At 36.4% G+C, this 20,247-nt stretch overlaps 1 protein-coding gene across 2 annotated transcripts in view; it reads left to right on the top strand.

Moving 5' to 3' along the window:
• The window catches only part of ZNF280C (zinc finger protein 280C), a 61,978-nt gene that overhangs the window by 27,021 nt on the left and 14,710 nt on the right, over nt 1-20,247 (top strand). For both annotated transcript variants that reach the window (XR_006295811.1, XM_043571647.1), the window contains exons 10-14: nt 4,774-4,994; nt 8,667-8,824; nt 9,482-9,582; nt 10,345-10,491; nt 17,566-17,697. Coding sequence is in view for 1 of the 2 variants with exons in the window: in XM_043571647.1 (XP_043427582.1) it covers nt 4,774-4,994; nt 8,667-8,824; nt 9,482-9,582; nt 10,345-10,491; nt 17,566-17,697 (759 nt within the window). In the remaining variant the exon portion in view is untranslated. The remainder of the gene's footprint in view (nt 1-4,773; nt 4,995-8,666; nt 8,825-9,481; nt 9,583-10,344; nt 10,492-17,565; nt 17,698-20,247) is intronic.

Raw genomic sequence — 20,247 nt, 5'->3', positions numbered from 1 at the left:
CCCCTACCTATGAAATGGTTCATGGGTGGAGGAATCCTCTCCTGCTCCTGGATGGCCTCCAATCGAATTGCTTTATTCAATCCCATTGCTTTATTCAATCCCAAATGGTTCCCAGATAAGTTAGTCCCATGCGCCACAGCTACCAAGTCACGCAGGGGCTGCAGCCTTTGTCTGACAGGGCCCGCCGGGCCCTGGGCCGAGGCACCCTTAGCCAGCACTCACACATGGTGCTTGAATCTCTGTACATACTGTATTTTAACTTCTAATGAAAATAATGTATTGATCAGAATATTTTATAGACTAGGTCATGCCATTCTTCAAACCTCTTGTAAAGCAGACATTTTGTTAGGTGCTTGATCTTTCATGGTACTTGAAAATTCTTTTCTTTAACGTTATTTTCTTTGGTGATATACGTGTGTCACGTTACTCAATGAAAATCTTAGTCTTGCATTTTAGTGTTTATTCATCGGGCAGAAACTAATGGTAGAACATTTCATAAGTAATGCATGTTACTAATTGTTACAGGTTAATTCTAGCTTTATGTTGGTGTAGGAAGCTCTTGAAATTAGGTTTTAGGTAATTTTCTTTTTAAAAAAATGTTCATGTATTTTGAGAAGGAGAAAGAGAGAGTGGAGGAGGGTCAGAGAGATGGGGTGGGGGTGGGGAGAAAGAATCCCAAGTAGGCTCTATGCCCAATGTGAAGCCCGTCCCAGGGCTTAGTCTCATGACCATGAGACCATGACCTGAGCTGAAATCAAGAGTCAGATGCTTAACCGACTGAGCCGCCTATATTGCAGTGTTCTGTGTTGTCTGTGGAAAGAGAGTCTGTAGTCTTGTATGCCCAATATAAATGGCAGGCAGGGGGAAAGGAGGCAAGAAAAAAGGCCATGTAGATTATATTTAGGAAAGACGGGATGAGAAGAGTGCAAGGCAAAGAAGCAACTTAGGAAAAGTTATTGCTTGCTGTTTCAAAGATTGGCAAATTTTTCACTGAAATTCAACATTTTATAAAAAATGTAGGAAGAAGTGTCCTAAAATTCCAAGTACAATCTTTTTTTTTAAATTTTTTAACGTTTATTTATTTTTGAGAGACAGAGAGTAGGGGAGGGGCAGAGAAAGAGGGAGACACAGAATCTGAAACAGGTTCTAGGCTCTGAGCTGTCAGCAGAGCCCAGTGCAGGGCTTGAACTCATGAACCATGAATCATGACCTGAGCCGAAGTCAGATGCTCAACCTACTGAGCCACCCAGGTGCCACTCCAAGTGCAATCTTTATTCTTGGGCAAAACTGTATTTGAATATTGAATATTTGAATATTGGAAATATGATTATTTCCACTTCCCTGAGTGTGATTCCCGTTAACTGAACTTTGGGTTTTGGTTTTATATAAGAAGTAGCTTTTACCAGCATTTTCAATTTTCCTATCTATGTAATATAGAGATACACTTTTTTAGTTATCCTTGGTTTATTTAATTGGGGGTGGGTGGGTAATATAGTCACGTGATTCAAAAAGTGTAAGAAGGTAGATAGTCATCATCCCTTACCATCAAGGAAATGCAAATTAGAACTAGAGTGAGATATAACCTCACACCTGCCAGAATGGCTAAAGTCAGCAACAGGTGTTGGCAAGGATGTGGAGAAAAGGGAACTCTCTTGCACTGTTGGTAGGAATGAAAACTGATGCAGCCTCTGTGGTAAATAGTATGGAGGTTCCTCAGAAAGTTAAAAATAGAAGTACCCTATGATCCAGCAATCACACTACTGGGTATTTACCCAAAGAATACAAAAATACTAATTCAGAGAGGCACATGCACCTCTATGTTTATAACAGTATTATTTACAGTAGCCAAGATATGGAAGCAGCCCAAGTGTCTATTAATAGATGAATGGGTAAAGAAGATGTGGTATATATACACAATGGAATATTATTCAGTCATAAAAAATGAAATCTTGCCATTTGCAGTGACATGGATGGAGCTAGAGAGTATAATGCTAAGCAAAATAAGTCAGAGAAAGACAAATTCCATATAGTTTCACTTATATGTGGTATTTAAAAAACAAAACAAATGAGCAAAGGGAAAAAAAGAGAGAGGCAAACCAAGAAACAGACTCTTAATTATAGAGAACAAACTGATACCTACCAGAGGTGAGGATGGGTGAAATAGGTGATGGAGATTAAGGAATGCACTTGTTCTGAGGAGTACCAGGTGTTGTATGTAAGTGTTGAATCACTGTATTTTACCCTGAAACTAATATAACACTGTATGTTAACTAACTTGGATTAAAATAAAAACTTAAATAAAAAAGAACGTATACAGTGAAGAATCCCATCCTGTCTCCTATTTGCCTGGTTCCCAGTATGAGTTGCAAACGAAATAATTTTTTTAATGTTTTGTTTACTTTTGAGGGGTGGGAGGGGCAGAGAGAGAGAGAGAGAGAGAGAGAGAGAGAGAGGGAGGGAGGGAGGGAGGGAGACCAACAATCCGAAGCAGATCTGAGCTGAGAGCTCAGAGTCCCATGAGGAGCTCAAACTCAGAACCTTGAGATTATGACCTGAGCCCAAGTCGGACGCTTAACCAACTGAGCCACCCAGGAGCCCCAAAATATTTTTTTATTAATTTTTTATATACTCTTTGACATTCTTTCTGAATGTATAGGCACACGTGAATGTTCTTATTTTTCATATATTTTATACACAAATCATAGCATATTACATATATTTCTTCACTTGAAGAAAGTGGCACACACGTTCTCTAAAATGTAGCTTTTATTCATTGTAGTATTGTTTGTGATTAAAACTATGTGAGGGTTTTACATTTTAGCTTTACATTTTTATATATCAGTTAAATTTTTATAATATTATAATAAGGATTTCCATTTTGAAAAAATGTGAATTTTAGATTATTTGTGGATAATCTTTTGCTGTTATTATACATATGTAGATTGGAATACCACAAAGATAATATTTTCTTCCAAAGGAAGTATTTTAGAGTGTAAATGAAACATCCTATTTATCTAAGGCACATTACTAAGCTTTAAAGTATTATTTCATTTAATCCATAGAAAATTCTTCAGGCTAGATCTTTTTCTCCTTGTTTTATAGCCAATTAATTGGTATAGCTGGGATTCAAACCTCAGTCTCTTTGATGGCAAAGTCCAGGTTCCCACATTTTTCTCTCCGTTTTGAAAATTGTATGGGCTCTTTTCTTGGATGTTACATAGAAACTTGAAAATAAGGGTTGTTATTTGTTTTTAAGAGTATGGAATTTGATAGTTACCAGTCAGTTCTAACATACAAATATGTTATTTAGATTCCTGTATCTTCATTTATATTTATCTACCTGCTCTGTCATTTTTTTAAGTTTCAAATTAACACTATTTTCTTTGATGTCTTCCAATTCTGTTTTATGGCTGCTGCTATTTAGGATATAGATGGATCTATCTCTTTTAACTTCATTGTGAATGTATCCTATATCATTTTTATAAAGTGTTCCCATTTTGGCCTGGATTCTATTTTGTTTGACATTTATATTCTTTATCTTTTTATTTTCACCCCTTCCAAATCACTTTGTTTTTGGTACGTTTCTTGCTTCCACAGAGTTGTTTTTTCTTTTGTGATCCTGTGTGAAGTTTCTTTTTTCAGTAGTTGAATTAAACCCACCCATTTGTATTAATTGACAGGATAGATTTAAATTGATCTGGTAGGTTTAATTGGTCTTGATTCTGTCACAATTTTTTTGTTGTGTTTTATTTTTCTAAGCTTTTCATTTTGTGGTTGCATTGTGAGTATGTAGTTTGAGTTTTTAGAAAAGTTTATATTTTTGATCTCTAGTTATTCTTAAAGAATTCTTCTAGAGAAACTCCGCAACTGCAAATTGTGTATAATAAATGAATTAGTTTTATCTAATTGAAAATTAAAAGTTTATGTATGTAAGTATTCCACATTAGGGTCAGTTTATATGAGGTCTTGGGTTGTTTTTTTTTTAAGTTTATTTATTTATTTTGAGGGATGCCTGGGTGGCTCAGTTGGTTGAGTGTCCAACTTCTGCTCAGGTCATGATCTTACAGTTTGTAAGTTCCAGCCCCACATCAGGCTCTGTGCTGACAGCTCAGAGCCTGGAGCTTGCTTCAGATTCTGTGTCTCCCTCTCTCTCTGCCCCTCCCCCACTCACACTCTCTTTCTCTCAAAAATAAAATAAACATTAAAAAATTTTTTTAACTTTATTTACTTATTTTTGAGAGAGAGAGAGAGACAGAGAGAGAAAGAGCATGCACACTAGTAGGGGAGGGGCAGAGAGAGAATCCCAAGCAGGCAGTGCGGAGCCCGTTGTGGAGCTCAAACCCACAAACTGTGAGATCATGACCTGACTCGAAATCAAGGGTCAGACACTTAACCCACTGAGCCACCCAGGCACTTCTAAGCTATATCATGACAAATATGAAATGAATGACTTTAGGCCAAGGATCAAATTATTATTAAATATTTATATCTGAAAATTTTACTTACAAGGAAAATGGTATTAGATATAAAGCTATCCCTGGTCTTAAGGTTTTTAATTTGTTTTTGAAATTATTAAGATATGAGTGTTTATTGTTTGAATTTTTTAGATTACATAAAGAAAGAAGCAAACATTTTGGTGACTCTCTCTCCAGATATATTGCCAAGCATATTTTTACCTAAGCTGGCCCTAGTTATAAACACAGAATCATTTTATGGCACCTAACTTTTTAGAGAGATGTAAATAAAACATACATATATTTTTTTCTCTTTCAGCGTTGTTGTCCAGACATGGTAAATAAATTCTTGGAAATGATTAAAGCAGAACTTATAAATACTGAAAATAAAAATAAGACTGGTGCAGAAAAAGGAAAATTAATTATGTTAGTTAGTGACTTTTACTATGGAAGACACGAGGGAGCTGTTGATGATGAACAGAAGACTTACACAACTTTTAAATGCTTCAGTTGCTTGAAAGTTCTTAAAAATAATATTAGGTATGTAAATATTTGTTACTGTTTCTGTTTGAAAATTGGTATGCTACTGATGTAAATATCATATCTTTATTTTCCTGTGCTATCCTAGGTAAGCAATTTTAACACTTTCTACTAAGAATAAAGGCAGATTATTGTGTCGAAAATCTTTTGTTTCTTATTGTATTTTAGGTGTTTGACACTTAGATCCACTTTGTTGTATTTTTTTAATAAAGCTTAAGAAAGGAAAAAATTTGTTTTAACTTAGAGAAAAATCACATTTGTCTGTTTTTATCATTGAACTAGGAATTTTCAAGGAGATATTTTTATCATTTAGCTACTTTTGAATCTACTTTTCCTATCACAAGAACTACTTCATCCAGTTTGACCTCCTCCATATTAGTCTTATTTAATGCTCTAGTTTTCAATTCATATGTATCATTTTTACCACATTTACCTTGCAGAGAAAGTGATATTTTAAAAATACTTTTTAATTTTTTTTTTTATTTTTGAGAGAGAGAGTGCACAAGAGGGGAAGGTGCAGAGAGAGGGGGGGGACAGAGGTTCCAAAATGGGCTCCACACTGACAGCAGAGAGCCCGATGTGAGCCCAAACTCACAATCTGTGAGACCATGACCTGAGCTGAAGTCAGACACTCAACCGCCCCTAGAAAGTGATATTTTTTGATGATCTTCTTTTTTTTTTATTTAAAAAAAAAACTTTTTTTAACATTTATTTATTTTTGAGACAGAGAGAGACAGAGCATGAACAGGGGAGGGTCAGAGAGAGGGAGACACAGAATCTGAAACAGGTTCCAGGCTCTGAGCTGTCAGCACAGAGCCCAACGCGGGGTTCGAACTCACAGACCGCGAGATCATGACCTGAGCCGAAGTCGGCCGCTTAACCAACTGAGCCACCCAGGTGCTCCTGATGATCTTCTTTAGAGAAGTTCCAGTTTATGAAACTTGTCTGCTTTTATTTTATAATTTAACATATTTTAAAAGTAGAGATATAATTCTTGATTTTGAAGATTTATACATGGATGGTTTAAATTTTAGGAACTTCTACTTTGCAGTCTTTGAGTAATATGGCATATTACTGTCATCCTAAGTAAGATAGTAATGAACAAAGTAACAGGCAAGACACACTGACTGGTATTTTTCATTGGGTATATAGTCTGACATTGTTTTTTTCAACATTTTATTATAAAACTTTTCAAATACTCAGCAAAGTTGAAAGTATTTTACAGTGGACATCTGTATATTTACCTCCTCGATTCTACCATTAGCATTTTACCTCACTTGTGTTGCCACGTACCTATTCATCCATAGGCTCCATTTGATGTTTTGGTTTTTTTTGTTTTTTTACTTTTCAGAGTAAATTGCAGGTATCAGTGCACTTCCTTTAGATGTGATACTGATATATATATATGTGTATATTGTCACACACACGTATTTGTAAACTTTTAAAAATATTTACCCTTGATAGCTATGCTTTGTAATTAGCATTCTTAAGTATCCTGCAGGTCATTTCTAAGCCTAGTATTTATTTTATTTTCTGATGAATTCTTGGGTCCAAAATGAAGTACCTGGAAAACCCCTGAAATGTACTGTAAACCTAAAACAATTATGAATGCTACATTTGTGGCAGTGCTTTCTATTCAAAGACCTTTCACATATATGATTCATATGAGTTTTTACATTTCTTTACCTCCTTTTATTAAGCCCTAACAGCCATCAATAGCTAATGGCCAGTAGCTTAACAGAAGAGAATTGTGCTTTGAGATGTAACACTGAAACAGTGTTATGATTAGAATTCTGTGACTTTCTTCCATATCTTTACCATTTTTACAATAAAATACATCAGAAAATAATAGTAAGTTTGGTCAAATGCATAGGAAAGCGGCTCACTGTTTAAGTATTTAACTTATTATAGTTAAATGTTAGGCATGTGATACTGGAAGTTCTTTCAGCAATAGCCTTTTGGTTTTTCCTTTAAGATTGGCCTGTTTAATATTAAACATGAAATTTCCTTTTTTGTTTCATTTCAAAAGACTGGTTATAGATTTCTAGATTATCAGAATATCTAGAAATTTTAAGCTAACCATATTTTATAACACTTAGAAATCTTGTAGGATTTTTGTCATATTGTTTAGTAAATAAAACCTGAAAAGTTAACCAAAGATGTTGTAGATGTTAAATAACATTTTACCTTAACGGTAAATCTAGGATGGCAAATTGATGGTTTTAGAGGGTGATAGAAGTGAATAGGTCAAGATTTCTACTCTCTGCCCTGTCAAGATATTGTAGGATTTTTTTTCTACATTAAGTGTTACCAAAACCAGTTAGGGCTATTTTATTCTGAGAATGGCTTTGTGAGGTGGTTATTTTTTTCCACATCTCCATCTCCTGGCTTGAGAAATGTGCACTGCAGATGGGGGCAGTATAATAATTGAGAGATAGCTAGTTAACAGATCACTTTATACAGGTAGATTGTATTACTTAAAAGTTATGAGCTGAAAGTTTAATGCCTCATGACCTTTATATGTAAATATTTAGGCAAAACTTGGATTTTTAAAAATAGATTTTAATAAAGATGATGTTAAAATTAAAGAAGGGGGAAGAGGGGCTGCTGGCTGGCTCAGTTGGCAGAGTATGTGATTCTTGATCTCAGGGTCATGAGTTCAAGCCTCACATTGGGCATAGAGCCTACTTAAAAAAAGGAGGAAAAAATATGTCAAGGTATACTGTAAGCAGGACGTGTCAGAAGATAAATGTTAAAACCTCCATATTATGGTTGCTATCTAGGCTGATGACATCATCACTTCAAGATTGTATCCTTTGGGGACTCATAATGTGTAACTGTTAATATTTGACTTTGTATTAAAATTGTTAATGTGATTGAATAGCTTTACTTTGAAATTCAGTAAAAAGTTTCATTGAGCCTTCTGAAATAGATCTGCCTTTTTATATTGTACTCCCTGCCATTGAAGGTCATAGTTTCCTTCTCATAAGAAACCTATTAGGGAACCTGACATAGCAGAATGTAAAAAATGAACTGCGCTACAGGGGGCATGGCCTGCGGGTCAAAATGAAGTGTTTGTGCTAATAGTAAACCACTATCATGAAATAAAACAAGATGTTCTTGTAATTAAGAAAAGCTCTTGTAATTATAGGTATTAAAATTGCTACTACATGCATTTACAAACCAAAACACAAATAAAAATACTAATTTGTCTTTTAAGCAGCTGAAACCTATTGTATGTCTTTAAGACCTTTAAAAGACTTCTCTCTGGCTCCGTAGCTGCTTTTGGTGATAGGGTTTTCTCTCTTTATGTATTTAATGTATTTAAAATGGAAATAGTATTTCATGTGTGGAAAAGAAGCCTGTTGTTTTTCTTTACAAACTTTTTAAAATCTGAATGAACGATGAAGGCTTGTAGCAAATTAGTGGTATTTCATATGAACTACATTAATGGATGATTCTCAAACAAAGATGCAGAGAGAAATGTTTACTGGGCCACCTAATGAAAGTGATTATTTAAAGTGCACACTTTTCTAGAAGACTTTAAGGCTTTGGAGATACTATTCTGAGTAACATAACTATATTTTTAACATTTAAGTTCAAATACTTATCTGTGAGTTTTTTCCTTGGTTATAAATCTGAATATTTGCATCTATTGACAATCATTTATAGGTTTATGAACCACATGAAACACCATCTGGAACTTGAGAAGCAGAACAGCGAGAGCTGGGAAAACCATACTACCTGCCAGCACTGCTACCGTCAGTATCCCACACCGTTCCAGTTGCAGTGTCACATCGAGAGCACACACACTCCGCATGAGTTTTCTAGTAAGTCACCATTTTGCCGAAGTCGTGAACATCCATGACTTCGGTTATCTAAGCTCTGAGGACTCCTTACGATTTCTGATGAGAAACGTAAGAAAAAGAAATAGACTTTGGATTGTGGGCACAGTTGAAAATCAAGTTTTAACATGTATAAACTCTTCGCTAGAATTGCTCTCTAAAACTGAAGTCTTGTAAATAGAAACTTCCTTTGCATAATTCGTGCATCGTACATAGGGGGCTAATGTTAGAAAACTCGGATGCCCCAGTTTGCAATTATGGAATCAATGGCCTTGATTTACACCCTAATAAGAAAAGTAACTGCGATGATAGTTAAAAATCATGGAGTCTGGAGTTAGCTAGGATTTAAATTCCAGTTCTGCATCTTAGTATAGCTATTAAGACCTCCGGCAAGTTATTTAATCTTTCTGTGCCTCAGGTTCCTCATCTGGAAAATGGGGATAAAAATAGCAGTACCTCTCTCAGTGATGGCATATAAGTAAAGTCCATAGAACAGTGTTACAGAGTTAACAACTCTAGAACCGTTGGAACCACCATCACTATTACTATTACTGTTATTATTGCCATTGTTATGGGTATACAAAATGCATCTTTTATTTCTATACATCCTTAAAATGGTGTAATTGTTTTTTCCACTTTCAGCTATTTGCAAAATCTGTGAATTATCATTTGAAACCGAACATGCTCTTTTGCAACATATGAAGGACACTCATAAACCCGGTGAAATGCCATATATTTGCCAGGTACACATTTTATCATGTACTTAGGTTTTTGTTTTACTTTCACATGCCACAAAATCATATTCTGTTGCTCTTTTTAACTGTTTGAATAAAATGAGTTACTAAAATTGAAGACACTCTTCAATAATGGAAACTCCATTGATGTAACTCATATACATGGGCAATGGTGGCTTGGACTTTGTAGGCCATAGTTTATTGATCCCTGGACTAGACAAACAAAATGCCCTGCTGCAGAAAGACACATGTATGGATTTTCTTACCATGTAGAGAAGAATATATATGACAGAGAAATAAGAAATGCTATTAGTTATGGGGAACTCAACTAAATGCTTTGAGACCAGTATTTTTCCAGAATTTGAAATGGTTCCCAATCAGATAGCAAGATAAATTGCCTCTGTCATAGCCTGGGTGCCATTTAAAATCCAAAGAAGAGAATACTCTATTTTATATAGCAGGAAAAACTTTCTAGGACAAAAGGTGTCAAAATTTGGAAATTCAAACAAGATAGGGGGGCAGTAGGTCTGAAAAAAAAGAAGAAAATCTGGTTATATTTAGGAATATATCCCTAAACTTTGAAAGATAATTTTTGTTTCAAAGATTATACTTATTATTTTCAGTAATAGAATTCTTGGTTGTATACGCAGCAGAGCTGAATTAGCGTTACATAATATTCCTCTAAATAAATGACTCATCATTACTACTTTGATGTAACTGCATGTCCGTTATAAACTTTCAAGTTAAATTAAACCTTCTTTATATTTCTAGGTTTGCCAGTTTAGATCTTCAACATTTTCTGATGTAGAGAATCATTTTAGAGCATCCCATGAAAACACTAAGAACTTGCTGTGTCCATTTTGCCTCAAAGTTAGTAAAATGGCAACTCCCTACATGAATCATTACATGAAGCATCAGGTGAGATTTAGCAGTTATTTGTTCATTTTGTCTTAGTAAAAAGGCGTGTGTGTACATATATGTATGTGCACATATACATATGCATATGTGTATATACGTATATATGTATACACACACACACACACACACACACACACACACACCTTAGAGCATTGGTTAGATTTGTTCTAAAAGGAAAGTTAAGTGGTTACAAATGACATGATTAATTTACAATTTATGCTGAATTACTTGTGAAATTTCCACTCCTTATCTTTGTCCACTTCCTATTGGTGGTGCGGCTCTTGAATAGAGAGAGTTCTGAGGTAGAAATGGGAGGCCTAGAGCAGAGGGGAAGAGGGAAGATGAGGGAAATATTGAAGTTGAATATTTCAGGGGTCTACAAGTGGTGAAAACAGGAATGATTTTAAAGGTAGTGAATCAAGAGTAGGGAAAAGGGTATTTTTGAACTGAGAAAGATAAGCTTGAGGACTCCATCTTTTTTTCTCCTTCTCCAAACTTCATTTCTACTTTCTAGCTCAGTTTTTATTATGAAAAGACATGTGGTTGTCTTAGCAACCTAGAATGGTCTTTTGTAGCAGCCAGTGACAAAGGAAATAGCAATGACACTTGTTTCTAGATATGTGAACTCTTCCAGAGGACTATATTTAGGTTAGAACTTGTTTCCTAGATGACTTTTGCCAGTTTAGCTATGTCATTTCTGGGATACCAGTGTTAGTGCTGGCACCTTTCCCTTGAATTCTCAGTTTATTCTTGCTGGGTCTTTTCCTGACACAATTAGACCATCCTTTATTTAGGCTGAAAACTTTGATGAGACAGTAAACCTATTCTTTTTTTTTTAATGTTTATTGATTTATTTTTGAGAGTGGGGGGAGGGGCAGAGAGAGGGAATGAGAATCCCAAGCACGCTTTGTCAGCTGTCAGCACAGAGCCCAGTGCGGGTCCTGAACTCATGAACTACGAGATCATGACCTGAGCCGAAATTAAGAGTCAGACACTTAACTCGACTGAGCCACCCAGTCACCTTTAAACAGTAAGTCTATTCTTGAGTGTTTGAAAGAGCAGTGGTACCTTTGCCAAAATTAGAAGTCAACGAGTTTACCAAATGCAATTATGCAATCGAGTTTTGTCTCCTCACTCATAAGCTCATTACATTGTCTTATTATTGATTGCATTGTCATGGCCAATTTGCTCAGCACTGGTTTTCTCAGCATTGTTTACTCAGTATTGTTTTCAGTTCCACTCATTAAATGACCATGAAATCAACTTGTACTTGTTAATTGAAAAAAATTATAAAAAGAATACCCAAATACCTTCAGGATCACCTGTGTCATGACTGGGATGGTTCCAACATGCTGGGTACGCCATCTCACCCTTAAGAACCTCTGGCAAAATCTTTCTTTTTTAAAAAAAAATTTACATTTTTTAAACTTATTTTTGACAGAGACAGAGACAGAGCACAAGTAGGGGAGGGGCAGAGAGAGAGGGAGACACAGAATCCAAAGCAGGCTCCAGGCTCTGAGCCCGATGTGGGGCTCGAACTCACAAACTGAGATCATGACCTGAGCTGAAGTCAGACGCTTAACCGACTAAGCCACCCAGGTGCCCCCCTGGCAAAATCTTTCTATTCTAGAGTTTCCCAGGAGTGTTCCATCAGATGTTAATAGATGTTCCACTCTAAAATTGCTCCTGGAAAAAGAAGTTCCGTAATTGGCTGGATTTACAAAATTAACAATTTTTTGTTTATGTTTAAAAATAGAGCTTTTAATATGCTAGAAAACCTTATAAATCTCCAAGGAAGGGATATTGTCTATATTGTTCCCAAAGTTTATTTAATCCTTTGTTTGCGCAATGCCTACTAACATTTCTTGAGGAATAGTTTGGAAAACACTGGTCTTGGTGCTTTATTTCATGTTTTGAACTTTGATTTTGAAAGGAAGAATGAGATGTAAAACAGTAGCTCTAACTATTTCATTATGAAGCTTTTAACATAATTCTTCCTACCATGCTTTACTAATCTCCAGAGTGAGGTACAGATGCAGAGGGAGTAACAATGTCCTTAGAAAGGTAAAGAGATGGATGGGCCTGCCATGTGGACCGTGTCTCTTAAGTGGTTTACCTGGTCTACAGTCACTCTTCATACCCTAAATTGTATGCCTTATCTTGCCATGTATATAGGAAAGATAGGAAAGAATTGACCCAGCAGGTCTGCGTTGTTCAAATCATGTACATTTTCAGAAGGGTCTGTTTGCATATTGGCATAATTAGCCCTTGGCTAACTCCTGGAAATTGAGCCTTTGTTATTAATTGATGAGTGTTTTACATGCCTAGGACCTTGAGCCACATTGTGCCAGCTTTTCTAGATCATTTGTACAAAGATATGATTATGGTAAACACCTGCTTTTCTTCTGGGAGCCTGAAGATTTGGTGACTGAACCCTTTAAAAAAAAATAAACCTGGCTTCTGGTGACTGAACCCTGTGAAAAGAACAAACCTTGCTTCTTAGACTCAAGAGAGCTTTCCTCGTAAAAAGCACTTCATACGTATTGCTGCAGTTAGTTGCCGGGGGATTGATTAAACGTGTCCTATGCAGCTTGTTGGGAGAGTGCACTTGGAAACTGGTGCCAATATCCTCCAAACTCCACCCAATGCATTTTTCTTCCTTTATTAATCCTGTTCTGTATCCTTTCACTGTAATAATTGTGTCTATGAGTATAACAGTTTCTAAATCCTGTAAGTTCTTCTGCATCATCAAGCCTGGGAGTAGTCTTAAGGACTTGGTGCCCAATATTTGTGAGTTTGGAGTACCTAAGAGGTAGCCAGTGAGCAGTCAACAGAGGAAAGAGTCTAATAATAGGATCATTAAGAGTTTTTCAAAGTACTTTCAGTTTATGCAGTTGTCCACAAAAGACTCAAAAACCATAGCTGAGCAGGATTATAAACTTGTAATTGAGCTAACATTAGTGTGATTTTAGATAATAGGAATTATTTAATCTGTGGCTCATTTTATTCTTTTTGAAGACTTTGGTTGTAACCTTTTCCTAAAGAGAATATATTAGTATGTCTTAAGTGATTTTAAGGGCTATCGATATGGTTTGTACAACTTTTAAGAAAGGATGAAGGATTTTATATGTTAGATATTCTTATTAAATCTTTATAGAAATAACAAGTAGCTAATATATACTAATCACTTGTATGACAGTCACAGTGTTTTTACTTGCATTATTTTGTTTAATCCTCACAAACATCCTACAAAGCAGGTATGATCATTTTCATTTCATAAATGAGGAAATAAAGCTTTATAGACAGTAAGTTACTTTGCCCAGTGCCACATTCCCTAATAAATGGCAGAGCCAAAAATTGACTTAGAGCCCAAGGTTTTACCATAGAGTCATATCCTTTACCAACATTAGGTCTAAAAGCAGATATTACAGGTAGTCAGAATTAGCCTTGAAAATTCCTCAAATCACCCAAACAATATAGTATGTTTGTCAGAAAGTTCATTGCAGACGGGTAATTCTCTATCCTTGGAATAGATCACCAATTTTTTGGTTGAACATCATATTATTTAAAACTGTACTGTATTATCCTTTTTTTTTTTTTTTTTTAAGTAGGCTTCATGCCCAGCGCGGAGCCCAATGCGGGGCTTGAACTCACGACCCTGAGATCAAGACCTGAGCTGAGATCAAGAGTCAGACGGTTAACCGACTGAGCCACCCAGGCGTCCCTCTGTATTATTCTCCTTACCACATCTCAAGCATATATGCATAAGAGAGATATGCAAGACTCGAGTCCAACTAAGGGAATAGTAGATTAATGTCTCCCATCCCAGGGCTCTGGGCAAATGCTCATTGAATGGCATGGCAGACATTTTGAACTAGTTAAATTGTGCCTGCTTCTCATATGCATGCTCCTTCAGTCTCTTGCTGTCTTCCTCGTTATTTATTTAACAAATACTTATTGAGTGCTTAATATATGCCAGGGACTGTTTAACAGAAGTGAACAAAACAGTTTGTGCTCTCTGGAATTTGCATGGTAGTGGAGAAAGTGTATGTGTATTATGTCTGAATGTAAATGTATGCCAGCTGGTGATAAGTACCATGGGAAGAAAACGTGAGGTTAGGGAGTGCCAGGGCTTAGGAGGTGAAGGAAGCCATTTCTGTTTTTATATGGGATGGTCAAAGAGGGCCTCTCCAAAGGAAATAAGAGAGTTAGCTATGTGGATATCTGAGAGAGGATATTTCAAGGAGAGGGAATAGTAAGTAGGCAGTGAGGTGAGCACCTATCTAGATGTCCAAGGAACAGCAAGGGGCCCGTGTGGCTGGAGCATGGCAAACAAGTGGGAGGGAGAGTAGGTTGAAATGAGACTGTAGCAACAGAATGCAGAGTAAATGGCGTAGGGTCTTGTGAGCCAGAGTTAGGATTTTGATGTGGTGTGGAAAACCATTGGAAGCTTTAAGCATGTGACAGATCACTCTGGCAGCTATAGAGAGAATAGACTGTTAGGAGGAAAGGGTGGGAACAAGGAGAAGGTAGGAGGCTATTGGAAAAGTCCAGGTGAGTGGCTTGGACTGACATGGTGGCTGAACAGGTGATAAAAAGTGGAAAGATTGTTTTTGAAGGTAGAGCTGACAGGTTTTATTAATGGGTTGGTGGATGTGGGGTGTGAAAGAAAGGCATGAATTAAGTGTAACTGAGTTCTTTTGTCCTGAGCCACTGCAAGAATGGTGTTCCCATACACTGAGATATTGAGAAGACTAGGGAAGGAACAGATTTTTTTTTTTTTTGCAGGGTGGATGGGGGAAAATCTAGAGTTCAGTTTTGTTTATGTTGATTTGAAATGACTGTTAAATATCAAGTAGTGATGTCAAGTAGGCAGTTGGATGGATGCTATTTAAAATCATGAAACTGGATGAGGTGTATGCACAGGTAGAGAAAAGATTTTAGGAATTGTACTCTGGGGAATTTTCTACCTGCCCTGTAACCTTGCTATCTGGTTCTTGACTGGGATCTTTTTCCCTCTTTCCTTCTTTCTCTTGAACACATGTTAGGTGAATCTGTTTACATTGCCTATACCTAGGATATGATCCAATGCACCATACTTCTAAAATTGTCTTAAAAATGAAACTCAAATAGTAATACAAACATTATATTTATATATTGCTTTGAAGCTTTTTCAGAACTTTTATTTATCAAATGCCTGCTGTACACCAGTAACCACTAGCTACTTACACATGTTAACTCATTTGCTTTTCCTAAATAATTATGCTTTACATGAAAATAGTGATGGGCCTGTGGAGATACAGCTTTGGAGAAAACATTCTTTTGCATTTGTATGTTGTTCTAAATTTACCTATAAATATAGAATATATTTTTTAATTAATGAAAGCATATACATAAAGATTGCAGTTGATAATGTGTAATAGAAAGAACATCACCTAGCTATGAGCAAATGACTTAGATCTCTCTTGGGTCCTATTTCCCATTGATAAAAAAATAATAGGCCTAAGTTTGAGAAGGGATGTAGTCAAGGGGTTCTCTGACGATAGATTGGGATCAATTGTTCTCATTTGTACTTCTGTAGCCATACTGGCCAGTATCACAGCCACTAGCCATCTGTGCCTGCTTAAATTAATTAAAATTAAGTAAAATTGAAAAATCAGTTCCTGTGTTGAACTTTTTTTTTTTTTAATTTTTTTTCAACGTTTATTTATTTTTGGGACATAGAGAGAGCATGAACGGGGCAGGGGCAGAGAGAGAGGGAGACACAGAATCGGAAACAGGCTCCAGGCTCTGAGCCATCAGCCCAGAGCCTGACACGGGGCTCGAACTCACGAACCGTGAGATCGTGACCTGGCTGAAGTCGGACGTTTAACCGACTGCGCCACCCAGGCGCCCCCTGTGTTGAACTTTTTACAGTTCAGGTGGTCAATAACAACATGTGGCTGGTGAATACCATATTGGACAGTGCAACTATGTAATGTTATCAGACACTGTAGAAAGTTCTGCTGGACAACACTGCTTTATACAATCATTTCTGTAACAGAACTTTTGGAGGGGATGTCTGGTTAAATTTGTTTTGGTTTTAGGAAGTTCAAATCTTTTAAAATGTTTACTTATTTTGAGAGAGAGAGAGAGAAAACATGAGTGGGGGAGGGGCACAGAGAGAGGGAGACAGAATCCCAAACAGGCTCCTCCACACTGTCAGCACAGAACCCGATGCAGGGCTTGATCTCACAAACCACGAGATCGTGACCTGAGCTGAAATCAAGAGTCGGACCCTTAACTGACTGAGTCACCCAGGTGCTCATAGAAAGCTCAATTGTTTTTGTGAAACAAATAGAAATTTAAAAAATTGGGACGCCTGAGGGGTTCAACTGGTTAAGTGTCTGACTCTTGATTTCGGCTCAGGTCTTGATCTCGAGGTTCGTGAGATCAAACCCCACATGGGGCTCTGCACTGACAGCACGGAGCCTGCTTGGGATTCCCTGACCACCCCACCCCCCATCCCCACCTTCTGTCTCTCAAAAAAATAAATGACATTAAAAAAAGAAATTTTAAAAATTAAAAATAACTTCACCTTTTCTAGGATAAAAATATAGTATAACTCATTTTCACTGTAACGTGTGCTTGAATGGTTTATACTTAAATTTATAATTAAAAAAGCTTTCACACTACAAAGGTATAGGACTTGTCACATTTGAACCTAACTGATACAACTCTTGTTTTGATTGTCTATATGGCAATAAATACTTACTTTAAATATTTCATTTTTAAGTAATCTCTACACCCAGTGTGGGGCTCAAACTTTTAAACCCTGAAATCAAGAGTTGCCATGTGTTACCAACTGAGCAGCCAGGTGCCCCACAAATACTTTTGAAATACAAATACTAATGCAAGCAGTGTTCTTGAAAAAAAATGAAAGAATATTCTGGCATTGTTTATGATGGGATATAGTAAAATACTGGTTTTTTAAAATTATTTAGCTATTACAATTAAGAGCAATTTCAGATTCCAGGATTTGTGGTGATAGAAGTTGTTATTTCTCATAGTATTTTTAATGTTTCTTATAAACAGAAAAAAGGAGTTCATCGTTGTACCAAGTGCAGACTACAATTTTTGACCTGCAAAGAGAAACTGGATCACAAGACCCAGCATCGGACATTTATAAAGCCTAAAGAGCTAGAAGGATTGCCTCCTGGTACAAAAGTGAGTTTTAAATATGTTTTATTTTAACATTTTGTGTGATAGTAGAAGTAAATTCCTGCCTGGTTTTGTTTTAAATGTCTATTTATTTATTTTGAGAGAGAGAGCACAAGCAGGGGAGAGGGGCAGAGAGAGGGGGAGAGAAAGAGAATCCCAAGCACGCTCCACGCAGCATGGAGCCCAACGCGGGGCTTGATCTCACAACCACGAGATCACGACGTGAGCCGATATTGAGTCAGTGACTGAGCCACCTGGGCACCCCAGATTTTATTTTCAAGTAATCTCTATACCCAATGTGGGGCTCAAACTTACAACCCTGAGATCAAGAGTCACATGCTCTACTGACTGAGCCAACCAGGTGCCCCCTGCCTGGGTTTATCTATTGACTATAATATTAAAAATTAACTTCTGCTTGTCATTAAGATTTAAATTTAGGTTTTACCATTGTTTTGCTTAGAAAGAAACCTATCCTTTTTTTTTTTTTTTTTTACTTAATTGACATGTGCTATGTTGGAGCATATTCCTATGTAGTGAGTCCAACTAGATTAACCATAGGCTGTGTCAGTGAGTTGTTTCAATATTTTATAGGCTGTTTCTGAGTTCTTCCAGTTGGCAGCGTATATGTCTGCTTCAGCTGCTAGACTGTAAGCAGTACAGTCCTTTCCCATATCTTCTCTTATTAATAATAATGTGTATCATCATCATCATCATCATCATCATAGTAATAGGTGTCTTGTAACACTTTAGAATTAAGCTTTCTGTGTGATTTTTCATACATTCTATTATTTAATAACAATTTAGTGAGGTAGACAAGACAGGTATTATTTCCATTTTATAAATGAGGAGGCTTAAAGAGGATAAATTACTTACTCAAGGTCAAATGGCTAGCAAGAGGTAGTATTGAGATTTAACCTGGGTCTTTTGACCCCTAATCCAGTGCTTTTTGTATGATACCAGGTCACATGTATTTCAAAGGACTTCCTCATTGGCTGGTCCTCAAGTACATGGGAGTAGTATAGTCAAGTGATTAAAGAGAATGTTAATAGGCAACTGTGTTTTCCATTATTAATCAGTGGGTATAACCGAACATCACCTTTTTTGAATACTAAATGATAAATGTTATGTTAGTTCCCTTTAGGGAAATTCTGAATATTTTCAAACTCTTCATTCTGTATAATTAATTGATGTAACCTCCACAATAACCTTTGGAATTATAAATCCTGACCAATGAGCCTCCAGATAGAGCAGGTCACATTTACTGGAGATCTGTTTTATAGTTACCAAAGAGTAATGCAGGACTTTCCAAGGTTATTATTTCTGGTTTTGAGATTTAAATTTTGACTTCTGTGTTTGTGAAAGCTACTTAGTTATATCAGAGAATAAAAAAGACATGGAATGTGCTTTTTTTGATATTCATATAATTTGCACTAACTCCTAATTATCCGTTAATATCTGTTAACATAGAAACGCTATCAATACAAAACTGCAATTTACAACAGTAAATAAATAATGAGGTAAATGTCATTTAATTGGTATGACCATTTAGAATAAATGGGATACTTAACTGATTGTAGTTTATATTTACCATTTTCAAAATAATGATATTTAAATTTTGAACTGCAGTGATTTTTTGGTAAAACAGCTTTATTGAGATATAATTCAGTGGTTTTTAGCATATTCACAGAGTTGTGCAAACATCACTACAACCCATTTTTGAACATTTTTGTCACCCCCAAAAGAAACCCTATACCTGTTAGGAGTCACTCCCTATTTCCCCTCCACCAGCCCTAGGCAAACTTTACTTTCTGTTCCTATGGATTTTCCTATTCTGGACATTTCATAAAAATGGAATCATATAGGGGCCCCTGGGTGGCTCAGTCAGTTTAAGCATCCGACCTTGGCTCAGGTCATGATCTCATGATTTGTGGGTTCAAGCCTTGCCTCGGGCTCTGTGCTGACAGCTCAGACCCTTGAGCCTGCTTCGGATTCTGTGTCTCCCTCTCTCTCTGCCCCTCCCCTACTCGTGCTCTGTCTCTCTCTCAAAAATAAACATGGAAACAAAAATTTTTAATGGAATCCTACAATATGTGGTCTTTTATGATTGGCTTCCTTCACTTAGCGTAACATTTGTGAGATCCATCAATATTAAAGCTTGTATCAGTAATTTATTCTTTTTTATTTGATTTATCCATTCATTATTTGATGAGCATTTGGGTTGTTTGCACTTTTTAGCTGTTGTAAATAATGCTCTTATGAAAGCTCATGTACAAGTTTTTGTGTGGACTTACTTTTTCATGTCCCTTAGGTGGAATTGCTTAGGAGTGGAACACTAAGGAGTGGAATTGCTGGGTTATATGAGAACTCTCTTTTTTTAAGTTTTTATTTTTATATTTTTGAGGGAGAGAGAATCCCCAGGCAGGCTCCATGCTGTCAGTGTGGGGCCAAATGTGGGGCTTGAACCCACAAACCATGAAATGATGACCTGAGCTGAAATCGAGTCAGACACTTAACCAGCTGAGCCACCCAGGCGCCTCATATGATAACTCTTAAGTT

This window comes from Prionailurus bengalensis, chromosome X (genome assembly GCF_016509475.1).
Source record: "Prionailurus bengalensis isolate Pbe53 chromosome X, Fcat_Pben_1.1_paternal_pri, whole genome shotgun sequence".
In the NCBI taxonomy this organism is placed as follows: domain Eukaryota; kingdom Metazoa; phylum Chordata; class Mammalia; order Carnivora; family Felidae; genus Prionailurus; species Prionailurus bengalensis.
Note: the sequence above shows the minus strand (reverse complement) of the source record. Positions and strands in the feature narration are given on the sequence as shown.